This window comes from Meleagris gallopavo, chromosome 2 (assembly GCF_000146605.3).
Source record: "Meleagris gallopavo isolate NT-WF06-2002-E0010 breed Aviagen turkey brand Nicholas breeding stock chromosome 2, Turkey_5.1, whole genome shotgun sequence".
Lineage (NCBI taxonomy): Eukaryota > Metazoa > Chordata > Aves > Galliformes > Phasianidae > Meleagris > Meleagris gallopavo.
Window position 1 is genome coordinate 68,949,589 of NC_015012.2, and position 12,681 is coordinate 68,962,269.

Here is a 12,681-nt window from a genome sequence, read left to right on the forward strand (position 1 = left end):
AATTGTTTTAACCTTGCCCTCTTAATTTATTCTACATTCTAATTTTCAATAAACAGATGCCGCCTCTTTCCGTGCTTGTTTCCACATTGTTCCACATTCTGCCTGTGTTGTTTCTGCATGTGTGAATATTCAGTTACCCACTTCTCCATGATTCTGCAACTGATGCACTAAATGTCTGCACAGGTTTGGGGGAAGGGAACTAGAGATGGCAAAACTTAAGGAAAAGAAGAGTTACAGAAGTTTGAATGATCCTGGCAGGCACTCCTGAAAGCCGCTAAGTTAAAATCATAAGCAACAACTCTTCATGCCAGGATTCTGAACACAGTAATGCACAAACTGGCTGCACGCTGCCTCACAACACACACTGGCTTCTTTGCACAGCACTGGAATATGAAAGGCTCAGCAGAGACCAAAGGGGCAGAGGAAGCTGTTGGTGCTGTTATCCTCTTGCTACTGCTGTAGCATGTCACAGAATCACAGAATCATTAAAGTTGGAAAAGACCACAGATCACCGAGTCAAACCGTCAGCCCACCCCCACCATGTCCACTAACCACATCCACACAGTTCTTGCACAGTTCTTCACCTCCAGGAACGGTGACTCGACCACCTCCCTGGGCAGCCCACACCAGTGCCTCATCACTCTCTGTAAGAAGTTTTTCCTAATATCCAACCCGAACCTCCTCTGGTGCAACTTGAGGCCATTCTCTTTAGTGTTATTGCTAGTTACACAGAAGAGGCCAACCCCCACCTCACCACAATCTCAAGCAGTTGTAGAGAGCAATAAGGTCACCCTTGAGCCTTCTCTAGACTAAACAATCCCAGTTCCCACAGCTGTTCCCCATAAGTCTTGTGCTCCAGACCACTCACCGCTTCATTGCCCTTCTGTGAACACACTCCAGGGCCTCCATGTCTTTCTTGTAGTAACGGGCCCCAAACTGAACACAGTACTCAAGGTGCAGCTTCACCAGTGCTGGGTACAGAGGGATGATCACTTCTCTGCTCCTGCTAGTAACACTATTTCTGATACAAGCCAGGATGCCATTGGCCTTCTTGGCAATCTGGTCAACTAACAAACCCCCCCCCAAAGAAAGGTATCAGAAGTAAGAGTGCAAAGGCGCTTCCTTACAGCTCTCCAGACTCCGTGGCCCAAAAGCCTGCCTGCACCTGGGAGCAGATTTAATCAGTAAATGTAAGAAAATGCCCAGAACTGCACTGGCATCCAGTTTCAACAGTTCACAATGCTGCTGCATTACACAGTTGCAAAGATACCTCCAGTTCCCGCTGGCTGGAAGCTACTCCGTTCCCTTGCACAACAACCCAGATGGGAGCCCAAGTGAATGGTGCTGGCAGCTGCTTTCACACCGTGCCGGTCTCACTCCAGGAACAGAATGATCCAGCATGGAGATATTCTAAGCATCCTCAAGGCTCTGAAGGAACATTGAGCTGAACGGTTTCTCAGAGGTACACACCAAAACTGCTCACTGATCAGAGAGAGTGCTTGGGTTCAAAGGATTATGTTTGCCAAAAACAAAACTGGGAGTAGAAGAGGTAGTCCTGGCACTTGTGCACAGGAACTTGTAGCTGGTGCAGTTTGAGAAGCCAGTGACACTGTGCAGAGAGGTAGCACAGTGACAGGCAGGCTTGGAGACCTCGAGTAGCCTTTGCCAGCCAGGACCCTGCAGAGCTGCAGTAACATGGGGCTGTCCTGGCCTCCACCCGCCTCCTGCACTGCCACCCTTCTTGCTTCTCACCTGGCGACACATAGCCCACTTGCTCACTTTGCGAGGGCTGTGTGGCTCTTTCTGACATCGGAAGCAGCACAGCACCTTCCTGTAGTCCTGCAACAAAAGCAGAAAGACCCAGATAGGAAAGCAAGGCACAAAAACCTGGCCACAGAATGGCAATGAAAGGCCTCTGTGTAATCACTGGAGCCTGGTGATTAAGAGCCAGAGCAGCATCCTGACACTAATAGGAGCATGTGTGTTGTCCTGAGGCTCTGTGGATGTGCTCCTCTTAACTAATTCAGTGCACTTGCACAGCTGTTTAAAATCACTATTCACCAGTGCAGACAATTGGTGATAACAGCCAGAACAGTAAAAGTGTCTAAAGGGCACAGCAAACATGACAAACAACCCTCCTGCCGCACGCTCCCGCCTCACAGCCCTTGAGCGCGCTGCACTGCATGAGGCAGTGACCCCAGCTCAGCTCCAGGAAGAACAGCTCAGACGTGGTGCAGAGCTGCAGCTGTGGGAGGCTACAAGACCTAGGTAGGAATAAAAGCATCACAGTGGAGTTTAGACAGGCCGAATGACCACCGCATCGTTGTCTGGAAGCACGCTGATGGCTCTGCACAGTGCGAAAGCTGCTCACTCACCTGGCACGGACCCTCCGGGGGAGGCCTGGGGCCACACGTGTGACTGGAAACAAGGCCTGGGCCATTGAAGCCCATAGAATCGTTAAGGCTTTCAGAGACCGCTCAAATCACATAGTTCAACCCCCAACTCCCCCCACCATGCCCAGTAACCACATCCCTCATGTTTCCACCACATCCACGTGTTTCTTGAGCACCACCAGGGAGCGTGACTTCACCATCTCCCTGGGTGGCCTGTGCCACTGCCTCGCCACTCTTTTAGGGAAGAAATTCTTTCTAACATCCAGCCTGAACCTCCCCTGGCACAACTTGAGGCCATCACCTCTCACCCTGTCACTAGTTACTGGGAAGCATAGGCTGACCCTTTCACTGCAATCTCCTTTCAAGGTTTTGTCTGTACAAACCATGCAGCAGGAGCTTAGCTCTATGCTAAGAAAAGCTGCTAAGAAAACCCAACAAAACAAACAAACAAAACTTTATAACCTGAAAACTACTGGAAAAAGCAAGGTGACATGCTGTGACTACCCTGCCCATCTGGAGACTGAGATGGCACAAAGCAATAGAACTCACCTCACTGTACTGCTAAGCAGGCCCTTCAAAGATGTGTTTGGCCTGGAAGAGCTGCTCACCAGGCAATGCCAACCCATTCCTGTCCAGCACACACAGCCTCTTGCTGGGACATCTTCCACAGCTGGCGTTTTTGTGAATGTCAGCAGGAATTGCACAGGTCTGCTCAGATAGCACAGGAGCAGGGAACAGATCAGCAGGTAAAGCAGAAAAGTGCATAGTCCCCGTGAAGCATAAATAAAGATTTAATCATATGTTTGGTTAATATTTACAAACATCAAAGTTGCTGTCAGATATGCAAAAAAAAAAAGATGAAAATAAGAGACAGGGTCTGCAGGAGCCAAGCGAAGCCAAAATATAATAGGTTAGAGAATTTATTATGAAGTGGCATATGCCTGAGTATGGAAGGGAGATGCACCATAAAAACCCAAGGAATAAACAAATATTGACATTGTTATACAGCTGTTTAGCCTCTGGAGACCAGTGATTTGTGGGACCATATGTTGGTCAAAATGAGACCATTTGTTGATAATTGTAAATGTGATGACCCCTTACAAACTGAATATTAAAAATATTAAGTAAGTGGCATATTTTAATTACACGGTAAAGAGACTGTTCTCCACAATTAAAAGACAGCAGCTGTCAGGAAGAATTGATCACGTGACTGAAGATAACATTTATTTGATAGTAGACCTTGGTAAAAGACATCCCACATGATTTTTAGACTCTCAGACAAACATATTTGGTTCAGACTTGCACTTAATTGTGAAGCTTCAGCTTCTTTGTCTTTTGCAAATTTTCACGTGTTCTTCAGACACTATAGGGCTTGTTTGGTTTTTATTTTTGTTTTAATCTGCTTCACAGTATTTAAATTTAAAATGAAATATAATTAAATGAGAAACTGTAAACAATGGAGTTTGGAATTGGAAGTCAACACATTTGTTATTCTTTTTGCCAAAGGTATCAAGTAAATTGCATAATTACCACAGTATTATACCATCTTTGTCAACACAAACAGTACTTCCTATTGTCTTTGAAAGTGCCCTTAGTGAACAACAGAAAGTGCAGACTCCAAAGAAGAGCAGCCCAGGGAGGAGCCAGGAGCATCACAATGCCTTATGAGTTGCATAATGGAACTATATAGAGACAGGCAGCAAGTAGTTACCAGAAACGCAAAATGCTCTCATGTATAACCTCTGCAGCTGAGGCAGAGGTGAGATACCAAGGGTTTTGTAGCCTCCTTCCTGCCTATTGTGGTCCGACATTAAGACAAATGTGTGACAGTAAAGCAGCAGCCCATGGGGGTGGATTCTTTTTGCAGATTCGAAGACCCCTTCCGTACAGGGGGTTTGATTTTCGCCCTCCACATGCCACTGTTGATGACGCGCATGTTCCTCATCTCACATCGTGCCCATCCTATGGTGAGGCACTTGCAAGGTCTGAAGGTTGGGGCACGTGAAATAGGGAGCTGGAAGAAAGCATGCTGCTATCCCATTGGAAGCAAACGGTAGCGTGGGCCCATAGAAAACTTCTTCCTTCCCTTCCTTGCTGACATCCAGCACCTGCAGGGCAAAGCATAGAAAACATTTCTGAGATCACAAAAGTAGTCTGAAATAAATTTGCTGGCACGGAATGCATAAGTGTAGTAATATTTCCAGCAGAAATGTCGTTTCAGATCACTTCTAGATTGCACTTGGGGATCTGCTGATTTATTGCTGTCCTTATCACCCAACTCTTACCCTAGCTTAGCTAATTCACAGCAGACAGTGACATTTGGTGGTGCAGCCACACGAGCAGAGCACTGAAATGCTGAGCAGTTGTCACAAAGCATGATTCATTTGTAAACTTGGAGCAAGGGAAACTGGAAAGACTAAATACATGAATGACTTAAAGACAATGAAGATGTATGGAGAAAAATGGGTTTTATTCCAAAGGCAAGAATAAACTCAGACTTTGTGGATTTGAAGATAAAGGAGCTGATTTCATTGGTGAAAGCCAGGCACAGTGCCAACAGCTCTGCCAGAGCATCCTTACTCTCCTTTTTCCATTAATGCTGGGACTGTGTCAGGCAAGTTTCCAGCTCATGACCACGATTTTAAGGAAATGGGCAAATTTCCATTTTAAAAGTGAGTTCTCAGGCTCATCACCACCTGTCCCTAAGCAGTATTTAAACCCAGATGCAAAACTGCAAACTATCCACTGACTATAAACAAGCAAGGCCACTGCCTTGATACTGTGCTGCTCATTACTCCATTCAGAGAACTGTACTTCAAGTAGTGTTCCTCAAACCTATTCATGCGTTGTTTTCCAAGGAAAATTTTTAAATATGGTATCCGACGTCCTAGTAACTCTCAATATCAGAAGAGTAAGATTTTAACTGTTTATCTTGCTCTGCTCTTTACAAACTCCTGCTAGTGTGCATTCATTATAAGATCAGCAGCTCAACATCTGATACATTCCCTTCTGCTGGGTCTAACTTCCATCCTTATGGGACAGCTTGAAGGTTAAATTCTAAAATGTTCAGTTGGAAGCTAATGAAAATATTGCTTATCAGCAAAAGTGCAGAAACAGAGATGGAACCAAGAGTTCCTGTGTGACCAGCTGGGCAGTTACAGAAAGCTATGGCCATGATGCAGATTGGCTTCACTCAGAAGACTGCAGGAAGATAAAAACTCCTAATTTCTGTATGGGAACATCTGAAGGACACAGATCTGCAGGTAAGCTGCTGTTACACAAGATGAGAGAGCAAAAGAGTTTACTGAACAATCTACTGCCTACAGCAGGGATCAAAACTTCCATTCAAGCTTTGAAGCAGTAAGCACTAGGGCAGGTTGCAGGCTTACTGAACTTTGCCAAAGAACGACACATTAACTCTGGCTGCTCTTCTGAAAGACAGCTTGGAGAGGAATAACATCACACAAATGGCTGAAAACATGTTAGCCCACATCTCACTGTCCATTTCTGCATCTCTTTTACTTTTGAACTCTGCTGTGTAACCTGAGAATATACCCACTGTTATACTCAAATCTTGTTAAAGGAGAGATTCCTCAACCCTGTTTTCCTAGAATATCTTACTTAGAATAATTATATTTAATTGCTAACCCGGAAATATTTCTTAATATCTGCATTTCCTCTCAGGTTTGTAGAGGCTCCGGAGCTGCTTAAGAAACATCCTTAATCTCTCCACTTCACCTGCATTTCCTTTTTGAATAACCTCTGTGCAAAACATCTCCTTGCAAAATTATGGGAAAAGACTTTAAAAGAAACCTAAATCACTCACCTGGATACATGCCAGAGGCTCATTTGTCCAAATTGAATAGCCACCAACTAAATATATTCTGCCATTGTGGACCGCAACTCCAGACTCGTTTTGACCTAAAGGAAAAAAGGAATAGAAAACACTTCCAATGTTTAACTAACCCTTTTAACACTGAGTGCTGGAGTTCTGCAGTAAGATGCAAATGCACTTGGCAGTGACTTGAGTTTCAGAGTTGACAAGTTGCAACAATCGATGTGAAACATGAGGGCTGTGCTCTGTTGTCCGCAGGAGCTCAGGACGGTGCCGTCCGGAGCAATACAACAGATGAGTCGTGTCACAGATGCACAGTGGGGCTGGGCAGGGGACCATCTGCTGCCTTTTCAGTGGTTTCTGTGCACTTGTATTTCATAGGTGATGGGTGAGCTCCCTGCCTGCTACCAGCTACCATTGCATTCATCCATTTAACACAGACATGCTGAAGGATCTGAACTCACCCCTTTCCCCACTGCAGCCACAGGTACAATAAGGAAAACTGCAGGAGTTGCTATGAAAACTCACTCCAACAGTAGCAATCTCCTTAACTAATCTGAAAGTTCTGAAGTATAAATAAAGCTTTACAATCTGCGCTACTTGGTGCAACGCCTTCTGCCAGTTGTGAAATCACAGAGAAAAGCTCAGGTGTGGACTGTGGGAACAAGCCACCTGCTCACATCTGGGGAGAGGCTGCTGGCTCACAGCATTTGGTGGCACGGGGTCAGCTCCAGAGCAAGGGTGCCTCCAGTGCCAGGACTTTTGCAGTTATAAGTCAGGAGTCTTATTCAAAGGTAGTCATTTTGAAGGGAAATGAACACAAAATAGTAGAAATCAATTAAACAGAGAGCAATGTGAATATGATAAACTAGTTCTGTTTGACACCGTGCAATTCTTCCTTTTTGATCCAAGCATCTTTCCCTAGTGTCCATGAAGGACTCTGATGATGTAACTCAGAAACCAAACAATCCTGAAGATTGCAGAGATTAACAAACCCAATGCAATATCTTAAAGAACAAAAATCCACAATAACAGCTTTTAAATCTGTCAAAAGGAAAATGACACCATGTGACTATCTTATTTGTCAAATGTCATGGTTTTATGTTTTTTTGTTTTTGGTTCTCAGTATTCCGCATCAAAACATCATGTAGTGTACTGGGAGTTAAAGTGTTAATGCTCCAATTCCAGGCACCTATCCCTAGGGTGCCAGGAAAGCACCCTCCAGCACCCACTGCCAGGCAGTAAGAGACCGCCCCACCCGGAAGGGCCAGATCCCATGACTTCTGTAATGTATAGGGATAGGTGCCTGGAATTGGAGCATTAACACTTTAACTCCCAGTACACTACATGATGTTTTGATGCGGAATACTGAGAACCAAAAACAAAAAAACATAAAACCATGACATTCAAGCATTTATTTCTCTGACTTGTTCCCAGTTGTCCTGAGCTTCTAGTCAATTTCCTAAATCTTTTGTATCCTTTTGAGTGGTAAAACTCAGAAGTGAAAGATTATGAAAAGTGAGAAAGGCTCATTTCTAGGATTCCAATAGCAGTCTGTGCTGAAACGTTTTGACAGACAAAACTGTTACTAAGGGAGCTCCAAGTCTGCTGCAGAAGAGAACACCCCAACATTAATGTCAGCTTTTCCTGGAAATGCATCATGGAATGATAGAATCGCCAAGGTTGGAAAAGACATACAAGATCATCCAGTCCAACAGTAGTTCTCACTAAACCACATCTCTCAGCACAACATCTAAACGTTCCTTGAACACCTCCAGGGTTGGTGACTCCACCCCTCCCTGGCATCCCATTCCAGCGCCTAACCACTCCTTCAGAAAAGTAGTATTTCCTAACATCCAGCCTGAATTTCTTCTGGTGCAACTTGAAGCCATTCCCTCTCGTCCTATCATCAGTTACACGAGAGAAGAGGCCACCCCCAGCTCACTACAGCCTCCCTTCTCTTCTGGCAAGATAATGTTGGTGCTGAGAATACTCTGAGAATGTGTCACTTGCCTGCCTCTACCAGGGATCCAAGTGGTAGTACATCTGGGAGTCACATCAGGCAGTGGTGACAGTTGGTGGATGGTATGGCAGGGACCTAGAGTTGCAGTGCATTGGGAGTTGAAACTGGAACAGTTTCACCTAATGACCATAATGAGAAACTCTGCAGATGACACAGCTATCTAAGCTACTCAATGCATCCTTGATTTGATAGACTTCCAACAAAGACATCTCCTTTCTGGAAACGTATAAAGATGAAGATGTTTGGAAATAAATGACAGTTAATGGATTTCAGTGTAAGCCTTGATCTAGTGTGCCAGCAGAAAGAGATAAAAATGACGATATGGTAGAGATGCATCTGCCTATTGTACACACCAAACATGGAACTAAATCCATCAGTGCATGCATGCTTCTAGAGAATCAAAAATAAGTACTGGTAATAATATAACAAAGTATTTTTGCTTTCATGATTAATTATATGCATCTTCTTAAAAATATAGCCTGCAATATTCTAAAACAAATGTTTTCTTAAACAATGAATGCCAGGACAGTAATCAAAACTCTCGTGTCTCAACAATGACCCCTAAGCTAGAGGCAGCTGTGGTGAAATTGCGGAGTTCCACATACCAAAGGCATGAAAAGGGCAAAGGACTTATGTTTTAATTTAACAATAGCAATTTTTCTCCTTTTTGTACACTTGCCTGTCAACATGTTGAAGCTGCAACGTGTCCACTGGTCAGCATCAATGCTGTAGGAGTCTATGTGCCGAACCAGGATCCGATCATTGTTGTAGTCCAGGTCATTCCCACCTAACACATAGAGTTTCCTTTGGACAGCAGCCATGGAGTGATACACTCTCCTCTGCAGCATTGGGCTACGGCTTAACCACTTATTCTGCAAAGGAAAAGACAGAACTTGCCTCAGCACTGCTTGAAGTCATACCTCTATTAGCAATACAATGACATCTGCATTTACTGGTGTTCTCCTCACCCATGGCTAGAGATTCAAGGTCTATATACTTGTGTTATCCATATGGTAAGTATGCATGTTGGTTACAACATCCACTTGCTATAACAGACTTTCAACATGTGGTTTACAGTTCTCACATTTAAATTTATTAATATGAGGCTATTTCTTGCTCCGTTTTCCTGTTTAGCTCATGAGGCTTCAAAGTCTGTGTTGTTGGTTTTTTTTTCTTTTCCTGCAGAATTCAGTAGCAAATCTTCCTTAACCAAGATTATTAGAAAATTCCTTTGTATACAGTACTAACATATTTGTACCAACCAGCTCTGAGAGAGAAGAGAGATTCCTCTACCTTTCATTATTCGGAAGCTTATTTGGTCTTATCCTTGGGGAGTGAAGCAACAGGGAAAAATAATTTCCTAAAGGATTTTCTTAAATGATTTGTGCACTTGGTTTAACGCTAACCCTTTATTTGCAGGCACTCACAAAGTAAAATCCTTTTGCATATTTTTCCTTCTATTCAGGAGGAAATAGTAGAATTCAGGAACTCTACTATGTGTGGGGTGGAGGGAGGACACAAAAGAAGAGCAATTACAGCACAGCATTTTAAATGCAGGAAAGCAATTGCTTCTACTATGCTTACAGAAGCAAACAACCTGGCAATCGACAAGATTAATTTATCTACAAGGAGGAAGTTAAAATCTGTGAGGAAATTCTTTGTGTTACACGTGCTAGTGCTTGTGGTAGCTCAAGAGTCTCTAATAACACAGCCTTTTAACCTCTGCAATATATAGCTATACATTTCAATGTGTAACAGTTGAGTATTAGGCATTAATGCTTGCATTAGTAGTCCAGTCTCTTAACACGAGACTATAGGCACCATCTGCTTTGCAAAGCCTGCCTGCATCCCCTGATTATATCTTCAGGTTCCTCCACTGCGGTGCCTGCCAGGTGAGCCGCTGCACGCTGCAAAGGCAACGAAAGCGAGGGGCCTGGCGGGGTCATTTCTAATAAGGCAGTGTGTGCATGCTAATCAGTGGTGGGGAAGCAGAGGTCACCCCGGCCGGCTTGCTGGCAGGTAGCTGTGTGCTCTGTGGCAGATGGCAGGCATTATCGACTTGCCACAAAGGCCTCGCGCAGAAGCGAGCACGAGCGCTGAATGATGGAGTTATTGAGATTCTGTGCGAGATGCAAGCAGATGTGATGGTTTCCAGTACCCACCGTAAACAATATGCCAGCAGAATTTTTAAAAAGAGCATGTGTGTACAAACATGAAGCAGGCCTCATTTGAAGGAGGCAAACACACACTTTCTCCTTAACTCTTTATACGTCAGGCTGGGCTTCTCGCAACCAGCACCATGCACTTGAGTTGCCACTGATATTTTGGGGTGCAACTTCCAACACCACAGCAGGAGGAGCCACAGCAAAGGACATGCGACAGAGAGACAGGAGCTAAATGAGTGTCCCATTCACGAGCAAAACAAGACTGCTGCCTGCAATTACAGTGTGCCGTTGGACTACTAATGCAAGCATTGGGGTAGAATTTGCACGTGTGCAGTCAATGATCTGAATGTACCTCAAAGGATGAGGTAGCTCTGTCAGAGTCTGCTTTCTGCTTCAGCACCCATTTGTAGTATACCTTAAAAGCCAGCAGGAGCCACAGCAATGTGTGTCTTGGCAGAATTTGGACCCACAGACAGCAACCAAGGGCCCTACCCTGTAATCAGAGAAGTCAACACCTTCTTGTGCAGGAATAAACCAGGCTGTGCAACTCTGATTGCAAGCTTATAACTTCTATTTCCTAATAATAGTGAGAGGGCATAACCATGCCCTAACACCCTGAAATGGTCCATAGCCATGCTAACCTAATCAAAACAAATACATAATGTATGAAATAATCCCTAAAAGACATTTTAGGTAGTTGGGTAATGAAATGATAGGCATCCTTGCAGTCAGCAGAATAAGGCACAGACAGGTAGTGCAGTTCTGAAAGTATGGAGAAAACAAAAAGCTTGTGTGTATGTAATTGAAAGCTAAAATGTGAAAGATAAGAAACAGCCTTGTGACACTGGCTTTAAGTACATGCTGCTCAGGGCTGCTAGATTACAAACAAATGAACAAGCAAAATAAATACTGGTAAGTAGAGGAGCTTAAAATACATTTATTCTAAGATTCTAAGCATTTAATCTAAAATGTTTCTGAAATATATGGGCATCAAAAGTATAAAAATCAGTCAGGTTGTCCATTACTCTGTTAAATACACATCAGTGCAAAGTGAATTTAAAACACCAGCAACTCAAATGGACAGCATTTTAAACTTAAGAAATAACAACATGCATTTGGCAAGAGACCTGTTTTAAACAAAAGATAGGAGAGAAGCGCATACAACACAGATACCCACCTGCTTGGGATCATAGACCATGAGCCTGTTTTGATACTGTGCAGTATTTGTTACTCCTCCTATGAAAGAGTTTATACAGGTTACATATTTTTTTCACATAGGCAAAACCAGGACCAAGATGAGGTACAGTACAACAACCAAATGTAGGGTCCATTTGCTGACAGGATTACATTGCATACCCCCACAGTTACATGCCACTTCACCTTTGTCAACTGCAACTGTATTCCATGTATCTTTGAAGGAAATTCTACATTTACCACATATATTCTGTACCGCGGAGCAAACATCTTCTGTCTTTGTCACAGTCTTACGTTAGGAGGTTCCTCCACAGTGATCAGAAACAATACTAACCATCTGGCATATGAACTTCTCAATAATCTACAGAAAAAAAGGTATACCTCAGCACCTCAGGAAAATCCAGAATAGGGACTAGGGACACGTCCTCACCTGGTCTTAGTGTGCCTCCACGCTTAGGAATCCTCATTTTGTCAGAGCCCAACTTCACCTGATGCAGTACTTTTGGAAGATAACACATAGCCTTTCCATTCTGTGTCTCACAGCACCCATCCCCCATCTGTAGGTTACACACAAGAACGTGCTTTGGAAAGCAACAGTTGCTGATCTCACAGTGTTGCCTGCCTCCATGCTGTTGTGCAGCCTTTGTTAGTGGCCGTCAGCCACAACCACAAAATAATATTTCCTAATGCCTGAAATTTGATACCTTTACAAAGCTATTTTCACTCCCAGTGTTTAAAAACGGGATGTCACTTAGTGTGTTGAAAAAATAAAATCCATAGTTGCTTGGATGGTTGCCTCCAGAATGCCAGCGTACAGGAGGTACAGCAGAAACACAATGCTGGGTCTCTTCTTCTGAAAGCACACCTCCATGTGGAGGGAAAAATGTGGAGGAAGAAGAAGAATGGGGCTGCTTCCTTATAAAATAATGAAATAAGCAAAAGAGCAAAATTATTTTCCTCTCCTCACAAAGAGCCCCTCGTATCGAGTACATAGCTTACATTTCTTCCCTGCAATATTGCTCATCTGTGGTGTTTTATCATTACATTCCCTTCACATACCGCTCTTCACTT

At 43.7% G+C, this 12,681-nt stretch overlaps 1 protein-coding gene across 1 annotated transcript; it reads right to left on the minus strand.

Moving 5' to 3' along the window:
- Window positions 1-987: 987 nt before the first annotated feature.
- KLHL32 (kelch like family member 32) lies at window positions 988-12,467 on the minus strand. The gene is made up of 4 exons (XM_010707567.3): window positions 11,594-12,467; window positions 8,931-9,123; window positions 6,220-6,314; window positions 988-4,501 (listed from the first exon to the last, which is right to left on the minus strand). The coding sequence occupies exons 1-4, from the start codon at window positions 11,612-11,614 to the stop codon at window positions 4,340-4,342; spliced, it is 471 nt and encodes a 156-aa protein (XP_010705869.1). The 5' UTR covers window positions 11,615-12,467; the 3' UTR covers window positions 988-4,339.
- Window positions 12,468-12,681: the final 214 nt, after the last annotated feature.

Excerpts from the sequence above, each read along its gene's own strand:
- KLHL32 (XM_010707567.3), bottom strand. The coding sequence starts at position 11,614 with ATGGTCTATGATCCCAAGCAG. Across the intron at positions 9,124-11,593 it reads TGGTCTATGATCCCAAGCAG|AATAAGTGGTTAAGCCGTAG; the intron begins GTGGGTATCTGT and ends TTTCCTTTGCAG. Across the intron at positions 6,315-8,930 it reads CAGCTTCAACATGTTGACAG|GTCAAAACGAGTCTGGAGTT; the intron begins GCAAGTGTACAA and ends TTTTTCCTTTAG.